Here is a 12,982-nt window from a genome sequence, read left to right on the forward strand (position 1 = left end):
TCTATTAACAATGAACTTCCCATCAAAGTCATATTCTCAACTTTTGCACGTCGCGTCTTGTTTGGCAAACTGGATTTGTGTGAATTTGTTTGTAAATCAAGAGCACAAACCCAAAAAGTATGGAATTCCTCAAAATCCAGTTAGTTCTGAAAAATTTGACCAAGAGCTCCTGTGTGTAAATTTAAATAAAAGAATGAATTAAATAATGAACTGGTTAATAATAATTACTTGACAACATTCCTCTGAGTTTGAAGTTAAAATAAAACTTAGGAGTCTATTCTTTTTAATTAAATTTAATGGAATACAAATCGATAAAGGAAGACAAAATAAATTATCCATTAGGGCAAATTCACATTGTCTCAAAGCTTTCATTTTTAAAATGTAATTAGATTCAAGTGAACATTTATGTAAAGGCCTTCTTGTTTATGAGGTATTTATTTAAGTGACCAAATAAGCCACTAATAACAAAGAAGCCAATAATAAATGGAATATGTTGTTAACAGTACTGTAGGTTGAGGTTAAATGGAGCCCAATGACAAAGTGGTTAATGAAGATTTAATCATTTAAAATATTATTTGAAAAAAAAAATATAGCTTATACTTTTTCATTATTTTCCAAGTATAAATTAATTTTTCTTCATAACACAACTTACACCAACAGATTTAAAAAAAGGTGTTTAGTGGAATATTTGACCTTTTAAGTTAAGCTTTGTTCCTCAATTATACCTGATTTTGTTCAAACTGGATTTGTGTATTTACAGATGGGGGAAAGAAATGTTTTGAACGTCCACTGAGAAAAATGGAGTGATCTAGGCGCTCTCTCTCTCTCTCTCACACACACACACTCTCACACACACTCTCACACACTCTCACACACACACACACACACACACACACTCTCTCATCCACTGTGGCTGTTCAGCCAGTCTTTAAGAAGAGGAATATTTTTATCCATCCAGCGAATATTCTCCTGGATACTCTCCAGGGCCTGCTGGATGCTACGCAGTCCTGCCCCCATGTCTGCCTGCAACGCACTGAAGAAAGAGTGTACCTGTAGGAAATCAGAATCAGAAAGGGGAAAAAAAGAGAACAGAATCTTGTCAGTGGGTTCAGTTGCTTTCAAATATGGAAACAGTTTTATATGATGTTGCTATTCTGCACGCACCTCTTCCAGCATCTCCTTGGTCGAATACTGATCGGTTACTCCGATAACCATACGTGAGACTGAAGAGGAACCAAGATCAAACCTGGAAGAATAGAACTAAGTTCAACACTTTACACCGTATGCTGGGAAGAAAGAGATCATTTGAGAAGAAAGGAAATTATTTCTTAACTCTTGACACAGATGAGGAAGGCTTCCCTTTTGTGTCCCTTTAAAGCTGCTTTATGTCCATTGTTAAAAGTTCTTATACAAATAAAATTGAATTGAAATAGATTTTCAGCACATTGCTGACAAGGCTGATGCTTTACGCTTAAAATATTCAATTTCATTTAAGTTTTAGAGCACTTTTAACAACGGATATTGTCACAAAGCAGCTTTACAGGAATATAGAAATTCAGAATATAAACTAGAAGGTACATTTCCTGAAGAAAATGTGAATGGTGCTTGCACGTGCCAATATTCAATATTCAAGATAACACGAATGTTGCTTTGCAAGCACCATTAATAATACATTTTTAAAATGTAACTTTATGTTTAATGAGCAAGCCAGAGACTAGACTGGCAAGATACAAAAATGCAGATACGAGTCAGGAGGTTGACATTAAACATCTAAGTGTGATCTCTGGATTTAACCATGGCATGGTCGGTGATGTCAGATGGGCTGGTTTGAGTATTTCAGTAACTGCTAGAGTTCAGAGGCTCTGCAGACTGACCAGATTGATCTGAACTGACCATCTCTGAATCCTCAAAACTCTCAACACGTCAAACTATGAGGTGGATGAGCTACAACAGCAGAACACATTAGGTTCTACTCCTGTCAGTCAAATAGAGGAATCTGAGGCTAACATGGGCACAAACTGAAAACCTGAAAAACAGGTCTCCTTTATCAACCTTTCACGAACATTAAAGCTGTGTAAATGTTTGAGAAAGGTAAATTTTCCGGAAAAGTAGAGATTATATTTTCCGGAAAAGTACCAGTGTGTGTATACTTTCAAGACTGTATGAAAGAGGGAAGCATGAAAAGAACAATAAGGGTAAAATCTAAAAAAAAAAAAAAAACAGAAGTGGTAGTTATTTTGACAACAATTATGGAGAAAGCAAAAGCTAAAAGGCAAAAGTAGAAGTTCTTTTAAGTCACTGCTATATATATTTAAATATACTGCATATAATATATATACTAATAAGAGAGCACTCACTCCGGATAAGGCTTTCTGTATACAGTACGTAACAAAAATATACAATTTAGGCTCAACGGTATGATTTTGAGAAGAAGAATCCAATCATGGAAAGGTTTTACATTAGGCAGTAAATTTATGAGTAAAACCGGCTTGATAAATAAGGCCTGTTGTGTTTTTCTTTTTTTTTTTACTTTTTTCTGGAAAGCACATAACTAATGTAACTTTTGTTCTATCCAAAGCCTGCTTCCAGAACCGTTATTTCTGTCACTGTCTATAATGATGTTTAAAATAGGAGTAAAACTCATTTAAATAATATAAGCCTTCAGCTTTGTGTTTCATTTATTCATTTCCAGGAGGCATTTTACCCTGGTCGGGGTTGTTCTTGTGTATCAGCTTATCCATTAACATTGAGTGTGAGAGGAGAACATACACAAAGTGAGATGCCACTATATCACAAAGCCCCATGGACACATACATTCACACACGGGAAAAAGGAGAACCTGAAGGAAACCTAAGTCTATGAGAAACAACCACACCGTCCAAGCTCAGAATCAAAGTGACCCTGAAGCTATGAGGCAGCACCACAACTCACTGTCACCATGCCAGTTGCTTAAATCCAAATAATAATCAAGTACCAGATATAAGGCAGTGATTTTTTAACAGGTCGAGTCTAACGCAGCTCTAAGATTCTGCTCTCTGCTGGAAGTCTATTCTGCTTCACTTTAATATTGCTTATCCCTGGGTTCTCTGGTTTTCTCAGATCTCCCCAAAACATGTCTAGGACTACACTAAATTGTTCCAAGGTGTGAACGAGTTTGTGCATGAGTATAAGTCTGTATTCTCAGTATTCCGAGGAAGCACCTTCACCTTGACCAGGATAGAGCAAACTGAAAATGAATGAATGAATAATACAATCTACAGTAAGTAACACACAATATGGTTGTGGGTCATAAATTTGTACTTACTTCTTAACCAGTTCTTGCCAGTTTGCTCTCAGGAAATTCCAGGCCAGTTTGTATGCTTTTGGGTTTTTACTGACACTAATGAGAAGCGATGGCAGCTCATGGGTCTTCACAACATCTCCTACAAGACCCTGCTTCATTAGCCTGGGTTTAGAGAGCAAGAGAAAATCACAACGTTACTGAGTAGCGTCTCACTATTATTGTTAATATGTGATGATTTTTTTTTTTTAATTTATTAATTTGCATTCAGAGCATCAAATTTGTACCAACCACTCTAGCTTGTGAGCCAGTGGGCTGTAGGTCAGTGCTGCTTTAATCTGACTCTTTTCCGACGGATACATCGTGTAACGGTACATTTCCATAAGGAAGTCCCAACCTTCTTCTGTTTGAGCACCCTCAGTGTACACAACCAAGCGAATATCAGCAGGCAATCTGCAGTTTCACAGCATAAGATATGAATAATCAGTGCATTTTTTTTTACTACAGATATGAGGAATTCATTTCTTGTTATTAGTGATAACTTACCTCATGTTGCCACCTGACTCCTTCCACTTAAGGAAAAGATCCTGAGCAGTGCTAACGCAGGGCGCGTAACGCCGCACACAGGCAAAGAGAAGCAAGTAATTCCGCAAGATCCTTTCTGACACTGAGCCCTCATCACTCCAAGTCTGAGTATCAATCAGTCCCTGGAATAGGTTCACTAAGTAGGCCTTTAAACAAAAGTTGAACAGTCTTTACTAGTCTTTATTTCAAAATGCTAAGATTTATGAATTGTATGATTAATAGTCTGGATTAGGTTTGATTGAATAATAAAAATAATAAAAATGTTGCTGTCCAGCAGCTGCTTCCTTTTCAAGGTTGCATCAGTGGATCATCTGATCCGCATGTTTAATTTTGACAACGAGAGTTAAACCCTCAGTGCCTGTGTTGTTTCCTGCCTGGGAATTGATTCGAGGCCACAGTGCTGAGAGCACGGCTGTTATGGGTCAAACTGTCATGTCCCCTCCCAACCACCAGAGGTAACCTTTGTTGGAGTACTGAGCACTTCCAGGTCTCGGGCATTTAAACAGACTGCTCACCATGCTATAAAGCGAAGTATTGCCAGAGATTCCTCTTGGGCAGAACAAGCCTTCTGTCTGATTGCTTCTCTATGTTCTCTTGGATTGCGTATTTGGGATTATTTACCTAACAGGCTGATTGTTCTGGTTATTGGATAACTGCCTGTTTTTTGACTCTGCTTCTGGTCACCTGTTTTGGATCAGTGCTAATAAAATCTGCTTATGGATTCTCCTCATCCATCTATATACTATAATACTACAGTAATACTGACAATAGTAGTGGTAGTGTTTGTAGCACTAAAGAAGTAGCGGTGGTAGAAATCATCGTAGTGGTACAAGTACAACAGGAGTGCTGTGGCTTTGTTGGTTAAAGTGCCTGTATAGTAAACAGGAGATACTGGGTTCAAATCCAAGCAGTGCCTGACTTGTCTGGTGATGTAAAAACAATGCCTTCAATCCCTTTTTTAGGGCAGTAGTAACTCAAGTGGTTAAGCTCTGTGATGTTGATTGGAGGATCTGGGTTTGAACCTCAACATTGCCAAGATGCAGCTTTTTGGCCCATAAGCAAGCTTGGTAACTTTTTCTGCTCGGGGTGACACTGTATCATGGATGACCCTGTGCTCTGACCCCAACCACCAAAAGAAAGAATTTCACTGTGTTGTAATGTATATGTGACAAAATAAATGGCTTCTTCGGTTCTATTCTAAAGGTAATAAATGTTGTTGATGACTACATTACTTTATGCTACTATACCACTAATGTAGCACTAAACAAATACCCCACCTTCAGCTGGTACTCCAGAGCTGCCATGTTTCTCTTTTCCATGAGTTTATAAAGCGGGACGAGTTCACCGAAGCCCTGCGTCACTGGCATTACCTCAGTCTCATGCTTCAGGTACAGACTCAGGCTCAGTGCCTTATCCAGGGGAACTTTTCCAATTCTGAGGCAAATAAAATCTTGATAAGTCCACAGTTTCAATACCTTTCAATGGAAGCTAACGATAAAACTGAAAAGAAAAAAAATCGCTCTCACTTCACCAGCTGGAAGATGTCGTGAATGAGGCTTGCTCTGTCGTTCCCACTTAAAGCTGTGTGATTATGCTGAAGCAGCCTGATTAAAGCTTCCCAGCCCATAGCGTCGTAATGGACAATATAATAACCTCTCATGTCCACATTGAATTTGATCCACTCCACTTCTGCTGGCAAGTACAATACATCTGGAGAAAAAGGTGATATGTTTAAACATTAATGAAAATGGAAATTGTTTTGTTAATTAAAGATGGGGTGCACAATGTTTGAAAAACGCTTCAGAAAACTGAGTCGGGCCGACAAACAAAACAAACGTGTAGCCAATTAGCAGATAGGGGTGTGTCTTGTTAATATGCGGAGAGAGTGTTCAGTGTGCATGTCTGACATTAGCCGAAAGTGATTGAAACATTGACATGCGGAACGGAGCCAAACCTTTCATGGTACAACACACAGTACTACAAAAACACAGTTGACCTGTATTACCATAGTATTACACATTGAGTTCATTTACTGATAAAAATATCCCCTCGGCCAGCTGCCCCAGCAGGTTCCGATATAATAGATGCCTGGGTTACGTATGTATTTGGGTTAGGGGCGTGTTTGTTTTGGTGATTTCAAATGTCAGCATTGGCTTTCAAACATCATGCACCCCACCTTTAATTATACCAATAACACGGCACCTACCGTTTCTATTTTTCAGAAGAAAACGCTGGACAGAGCTGGAGCTGCTGGTGATGTAGGTCAAAGGCACTTGCCAAAGGAAGCTTGTTTAAGACAAAACAATCCATTTGGTTATGACATTGAACCAATTTATATTATAATAAAAAAGAAAAATAAATTACATCTTACCTTGAATTCTTTGATGTATCGTCCCCTTTAAGGAACCTCTCCTGGTTTAGTTTGACCTCTCGACCGTTAACCTCCACAGTGATAATAGGGAAACCCTCCTGCAGTGTCCAGGTGTCCATGATAGCTTTCACATTCAGGTCATCCTCCATGTACCATTTCTATTCATACAGTTACAATTCCACGATAAGACCAAGAGGTATAGAATTCATAATAAATACATATTTATTAGTTATGAGGCTCTGGCAGCTACACCGATACACCTGTAGTAGATAAAAGAGCTCAGTGGGTAAATATAAGCTATTATAAGATTATCAGGAGTCATTTCACAACGACATACAGATGCGGAAGCTCTGGACTTGCTGTCAGTGCAGAATCCATCTGTGTTGAGTGTCCCAAAGTCAAAATCATCTGAGTCACAGATCTGAAAAAGCCACATTATAAAAGAGTCACATACAGTATAGAGCAAACACCAATAAAAAAAAGATTTGATGTATCTCTCTATATATGTAGCTTTATAGCTCAGATTTGTAGAAATCTGTATGTTTAGCCTTAGACATATGGGGATTTCTAAAGGCAAGACTTCAGCTTCACCATGTCTATGTTAATGTCATAGAAACATCCATCAGTAGCAAGCAGAGGCTACGTGGCAGAATACGGTGACAAAATAAGCAAAAGTCTGCAATGAGATCATGGTACATATCAGTGAAAACCTCTACTTACGTTTGTCAGACTGTCCCAGAGATCAGCATTCACGGTATTCTGGAAGCTGTGTTTCTTCAGGTAACGTATAATCCCAAGATTAAACACTTCTGGGGTCAGAAAATCTCTCAGCATGTTCAAAACACAAGCCCCCTGACAGGATATACAACAAGGATCAAAGTAATATTTGACAGGAAGTTAAACGTTGATATGAAAAGAATATATCAGCTGCTTGTATACCTTCTGATAGGAGACATCATCAAACATTTCTCGGATCTCTGCTGGATTTTCTACCGGGGTAGAGATGGGGTGCGAGGAGCTTAAAGAATCTACAGCCATGGCGGTGAAACACTTCTCTAAGAAGTAGTCGTTCTGAAGCAGATACACAATCGATGAAACAGTAAGAATAAACCAATGACACTGTAACATACTGTTTATCATTCACTTAGGATTGGAGTGCATCAGGAGCCTTATAATCTTGAATATTGCCTCTTACTCTAAAGGTTTGATCAGGTTGGATGAAAAGCCATATGCATGACTGGCAACCTGTATTCAAGATTGTTGCCCATTTGCCATGTTTTACTACTATGTGAGCTTCAGTTCCTTGAATATTAATAATGTAGAGATGAAAACCACTCAGCCTCACCACTTGCAGCTCAGGATAAGTGATGTTGGTGGATACAAATTCCATGAACTTGGCAAAGCCCTCATTTAACCACAAGTCATTCCACCACTGCATCGTCACCAAGTTACCAAACCACTGAGGAGAAGCCGTGTTCATAACAGTTTAGCGTTGACCAACAGAGCAATGACATTAATATAAAATGGAAAAAAAAATATTAAATCTGCAACCTGGTGAGCAAGCTCGTGGGCAATAACCTTTGTGATGCCCAGTTTGGTAGACGTGGAAGACCTTTCAGGGTCAAAGAGGAGCCCGGATTCTCTATACGTGGTCAAGCCCCAGTTCTCCATAGCACCGGACTGAAAATCTGGAATTGCTGCAAGATCTGAAAATAACAGTGCTTTATTTGATAAGAAATAATATAATCAAACCTGAGTCTGAACGAGTCATGAATGAATTAATCAGTCAACTAGCAATTTGTTAGACCTCAAAAATCACCAACCTGGCTTTTACAACCTGAGCTAAGCTCCTCAAACTATGATATAGTAACCTGATACAAAATGAACGTTCACCTTGTTTGGGAAGTGGATACGAGATGCCAAAGAAATCATCATAAAAATCAAGTAGAGTTACTGCCGTGTTCAGGGCATATTCTGCCTGGTTAATCTTCTCTGGAACAGTGTACACAGATATCTGGGGTGGGAAAAAAAAAGTAATTGCATCTTTTTTTTAGGAAAAAGAGCAAAAATATTCACTCGGCAATGGAAGGCGATAAAAGAAGAAAGTATCAATGACTGACCTGAACACCATGCTGACTTCTCTTACTGATGGAGATAAAGTCACAAACAATAAAGGCCACTAGATAAGTGCTCATCTTCACACTCATGTCATAGTGGTCCTCCAGCAAGTCTGCTGCAAGTGACACCGTTTTCAACTTAAAAAAAAAAAGAAATGATCATTGATGCATTGTAGACATAAATACAAGGGCACACATTTATGGCAAAAAAAAGAGGAAAAGTTAATTAATCTGGGATGGGATGGCTACGGTTCTGAATAACACACAGCCGCATTCTGTACCTTGGGCATGTTTGAAATGGAAATATGCCTTGGCTCCCGGCGTATACGAATAGAGAAGTTGGCTTTAAAGGCAGGTTCATCAAAGCATGGGAAAGCAGCACGAGCATGTGTGGGCTCGAACTGGGTGGATGCCAAAGCCCTGACAAACACAAATCAACAAATCATTTGTACTTCAAAGTACAACAAACTGATAAACTGCTGGTTTTCTGTCAGCAAATTAATTATTAAGCTAAATTCAACATAACATCTAAATACCAGTTGAATTTACGCTTCAAACTTGTCACTTAATTTAAAGAAGAAGAATAGAAATTTACTTAAAACACAGAAATTAGGAAAAACAAAAAAGATTCACAAATAACAAAGATGCATTCATGCTTGGTTTTGGTTATTGATGGTAAATTAATGCCCTGTTTGGTCAAGAAACTAAAGCACCCATGGTGGTGATGAGAAGGAATCGATCGATGGACTTTATCTCATAACAACAACATTCCTAATCTCTCACATTAGCCAGAATGATATTAACTATGATGATTCAAACAAGCTGAATGCTAATAGTTATATGTCATGATGCCAGTTGATGGATATTAAGTCGGGTCCTTTTGTTGAGATGAAGAAATGAAGCCTATATTTTGTCACATTACAGCACATTGAAATTCTTTCTTTGCATATCCCAACTTTGGATATTGTGGTCAGAGCACAGGGTCTGCCATGATACGGCACCCCTGGAGCAGAGAGAGTTAATGGCCTTGCTCAGGTGCCCAACAGCTTGCAGTGCTGGGGCTTGAACCCTTCAATCAGCAGCCCAGAGCCTTAAACACTTGAGCCACCACTGAGTTTGAGTGGTCAACACAAACACTGAGGATGAGAAGGATTATGCTCGCTAGATTTCACCTTCCTTCTCATTTTGAGCCCAAAAAACTTGAATAAAAAACAGACACTTAAAAACTGGACTTAAGTTCAATAATTGTATTGTATTACTTTTAACAATAATTCCCTTGAATACTGACTAAAATGGACTAATTCATTTATTTATCTTTCTGGTCAGGGTTCAGTTCAATTCAATTCTATAGTATTTTATTTGTATAGCACTTTTTACAATGGACGTTGTCTCAAAGCAGCTTTACAGAAATATAGAAATTCAGACGAAAACGTTAAAATAGATGAAGATAATTTGAAGAAGACACCGTGAGAAGAACCAGACTCAAAAGGGAAACCATTCTCATCTGGGTAACACCAGAATGTGTGATTAGAAATCATTTCCTTTCTATAACTGAAAAGTAGTTAGGAATTGTGAAACCAGGAGATTTTGATCAGTGTAATTTCTGAATTCATTTTAGATTTTACAAGAATTCCTTACTTGTAGTGCAGGAAAACTAGGAACAAAGTGGGTATACGCTTGGACTGGTGTCCCTGTCTATCACAGGACACCCTGAACACACACACTCATACACATAAAGCAATGTAATGCAGCCAATCTATTTTCTGGCATGCTGGGAAGAAACCGCTAGCTCTAAAGGAAACGTCTCATCCACAGAAGCTTATATATATAAGCTTATATAAGGTTACCATCTATAACCTGATCTGAGGACTGAATCGAGGACCCTTGAGCTGTGTGACAGCAACCTAACGTAATATCGTGCCTTAAATAAGATTAATCGCATACATAAAGACATTCATAAAACCTTAATAAAATGCATTCGTACCTGACATCACCAGTCCGTGTGGTGTAGGAGCCTTTATAAAAGCCATGAAAACTGTTGGACAGGTTCGCTGAGAAATCTAACTGGATAACGTGGATGCCTTTTCTAAATGTAAAGTCCTGAGAAAACAATGCAATCTGCTCAAAGGGTTCGGACTCAAAGACGTGAAGAAGACGAGGATTATCAGACAGCACAACAGCTGCTTTAGAGATGTGAAGGTTCTTGCTGTGAAGAAGAATGAGCTCGGTGTCCTGCTGGACGTCCAGCTGAATCTGGACACTTCCAGTAAAGTTAAGGAAAGTCAGGTTGGGGTGGATTAATAAATTGTAATGAATTGGCTTTACACTTTCTGGTAATCTCAGTTTCCATGGAAACCAGGAATCGTTTGTAACATATGTGGTGTTTTCTGAGTCTCTGGATTCAGTAGACGGGACGAGAGAAAGGGAAATGAAGATAAAGAAGATCTGTAGCATGTTGTTGTTGCTTGAGAAATAATTTAACTCAGGAGGAAGTAGAACTTGAGCTTTGTCTGCAGATCTATTGGGAAATGGGCAATAACAGGGTTTAAATGAGCTCGAATTATATTCAAACGACGACCAAACTTTAATCAAATATCAATTAGATATATGAATTAAAATGAAATAAAAAAATGAACACACCTGAATGTTGAGATCTCTGTCAGCCATGCCGTGGAAACCGAAAGTAAAAGAAATTTACGCCAGAATTTACGACAATTTCCTGAGTAAAGCCGGAAAAGAAGGTCATGTGTTTACACTGCTATCATAACAACGCCACATTCACTTACAGTATATACTGTATATATATCACGTGTGGAGGAGAACTCAGTGATGACAGTCCTGTGTTTAACCCACGAACTGGACACAAAACACCACCATTTACAGAAAACAGCGCCCTCTTCTGTTAAAAGGGACCCCTCACATTGTACACGATGAACATGAACAAAGATTTTACTGTTTAACAGCTTGTGCTACAAGGCTGCAGCAACGGCGGCCATCTTTATTAACATCATTACATTATTCATCTTCAATGATTAAGATTAACCATGAGTGCAAAACACAAACTAATGAAAAATACAAAGTTAAAATGGCAGTTAAGCAAACAACAGGACTTTGGGATGTTTTGATGCAAATGAAGGCAACAAAAAGGAACTGAGTGTCATGTGACTGATCATGTGACAGTGTTTGTGGTCATACATCATGGGAAATGGAGTCCAAAGCCAAGTCAAGTCAAGAGTCAGGTCAAGAAGCTTTTATTGTCATTTCAAGCATATATAGCGGTTGCAGTACACAGTCAAATGATCCTGGTTTCTCCAGGATCATGATGCTATATAACACAAAGACAGAGCTAAGGACTTAGTAAGTAGTCCTAGCCACATAAATACATCTATGTGCCCTGGTGCAAACAGTGCAGGACAAGACAGAGACAGTGCAGGACAAAAAATACAAAACATTACACAAAAGTCATTACACAAAAATGTACTGTATGTCCAATCAATAGTGCCTGTACAGAAATATTGGAATGAACACAGTATTATAGCAAGAGTTACATGAGGTATTGTAAAGTATTGTGCAAAACAGCAATCAACTAAAATGTGAGACAACATGTGCAAAGAGCAAAAACAGTGTTTAAAACAGCATGTAAACAGTTTGATGGATGTATATTGGAAGAGTGTGCATTTGGTGTAGGAAATGTGCGTGTGTGTTGTACACATTACAGTTCCGTTCAGTTATTAAGCAAAGTTAAATAGTCTTGAAAATTGTTGTTGTCTTGAAAATAGAAGCTGTGAAGCTGTGACAACTTGTTACTTATGACTTTTCAAACTAATCATTTACTATAGATGCAAATTACTGTTTAACCCCTTACTAGAACACCACCCCAATAGAGTCACTGGCTCTAACATGGCCACCTTACTGTAAATGTTTCTCTACACCGCTGACAACTTAAAGCAATCTATTTGCTAACCTCACAATACCAGCAGACTCAAACGGGAGCTCTTCTTCTTCTTCTTCTTCTTCTTCTTCTTCTTCTTCTTCTTCTTCTTCTTCTTCTTCTTCTTCTCCTGAACATTTGACCATTGATGAGCTCTCTGACCACAGTTTTGTTCACGATTCATAGTGGTTTAAAAACGCAACTTAATTATGTGTCCAAAGAAAGGCGGAGGAGGAGGAGGAATTTTGTTGCAGAACCATCAAGCCCAAGTCATGCTTCACATGCATGAGTTTGCAAGTCAAAATACATGTATGCACTACATACTGCATATTATAGCACAGTATTATCATTAGTGCTAAGTATTTAGACTTAATAGCATAATTACCACTCCCACAATTGCTATTAATTAGTCTAGCCTTATTATTAGCCTTAGAGGCTTTTCACATTTGGTCTGTTTCAGTTTCAATTCGTTCCAGATTTATGATGAAGGATTTTCTGTACATGCACAGGCAACATTCACATACCTATGATAACAATAAAGTCCTGACTTAATAAGCATAAAATACAAAACATATGAGCAACAAAATATACTTACAGGAAATTTTACTGCTAGCTTTTGTGTACCATTTCAGGGGAAAAACGTTTAGATTTATTTTGATGTTTAACCCTAATTATCAAATTCCTATTTATAAAATAAT

At 38.2% G+C, this 12,982-nt stretch overlaps 1 protein-coding gene across 1 annotated transcript; it reads right to left on the reverse strand.

Moving 5' to 3' along the window:
• Nucleotides 1–277: 277 nt before the first annotated feature.
• On the reverse strand, nt 278–11,239 carry erap1a (endoplasmic reticulum aminopeptidase 1a). Its single transcript, XM_027139580.2, has 19 exons — nt 10,994–11,239; nt 10,338–10,871; nt 8,635–8,773; nt 8,357–8,491; nt 8,130–8,250; nt 7,788–7,942; nt 7,582–7,695; nt 7,176–7,307; nt 6,957–7,088; nt 6,574–6,657; nt 6,237–6,394; nt 6,072–6,151; nt 5,392–5,575; nt 5,143–5,299; nt 3,827–4,011; nt 3,572–3,733; nt 3,305–3,445; nt 1,165–1,246; nt 278–1,050 (listed from the first exon to the last, which is right to left on the reverse strand). Exons 2-19 carry the CDS (start codon nt 10,805–10,807, stop codon nt 901–903), a joined length of 2,781 nt encoding a protein of 926 aa, XP_026995381.2. The 5' UTR covers nt 10,808–10,871; nt 10,994–11,239; the 3' UTR covers nt 278–900.
• Nucleotides 11,240–12,982: the final 1,743 nt, after the last annotated feature.

This window comes from Tachysurus fulvidraco, chromosome 20 (genome assembly GCF_022655615.1).
Source record: "Tachysurus fulvidraco isolate hzauxx_2018 chromosome 20, HZAU_PFXX_2.0, whole genome shotgun sequence".
Taxonomy (NCBI): Eukaryota; Metazoa; Chordata; class Actinopteri; order Siluriformes; family Bagridae; genus Tachysurus; species Tachysurus fulvidraco.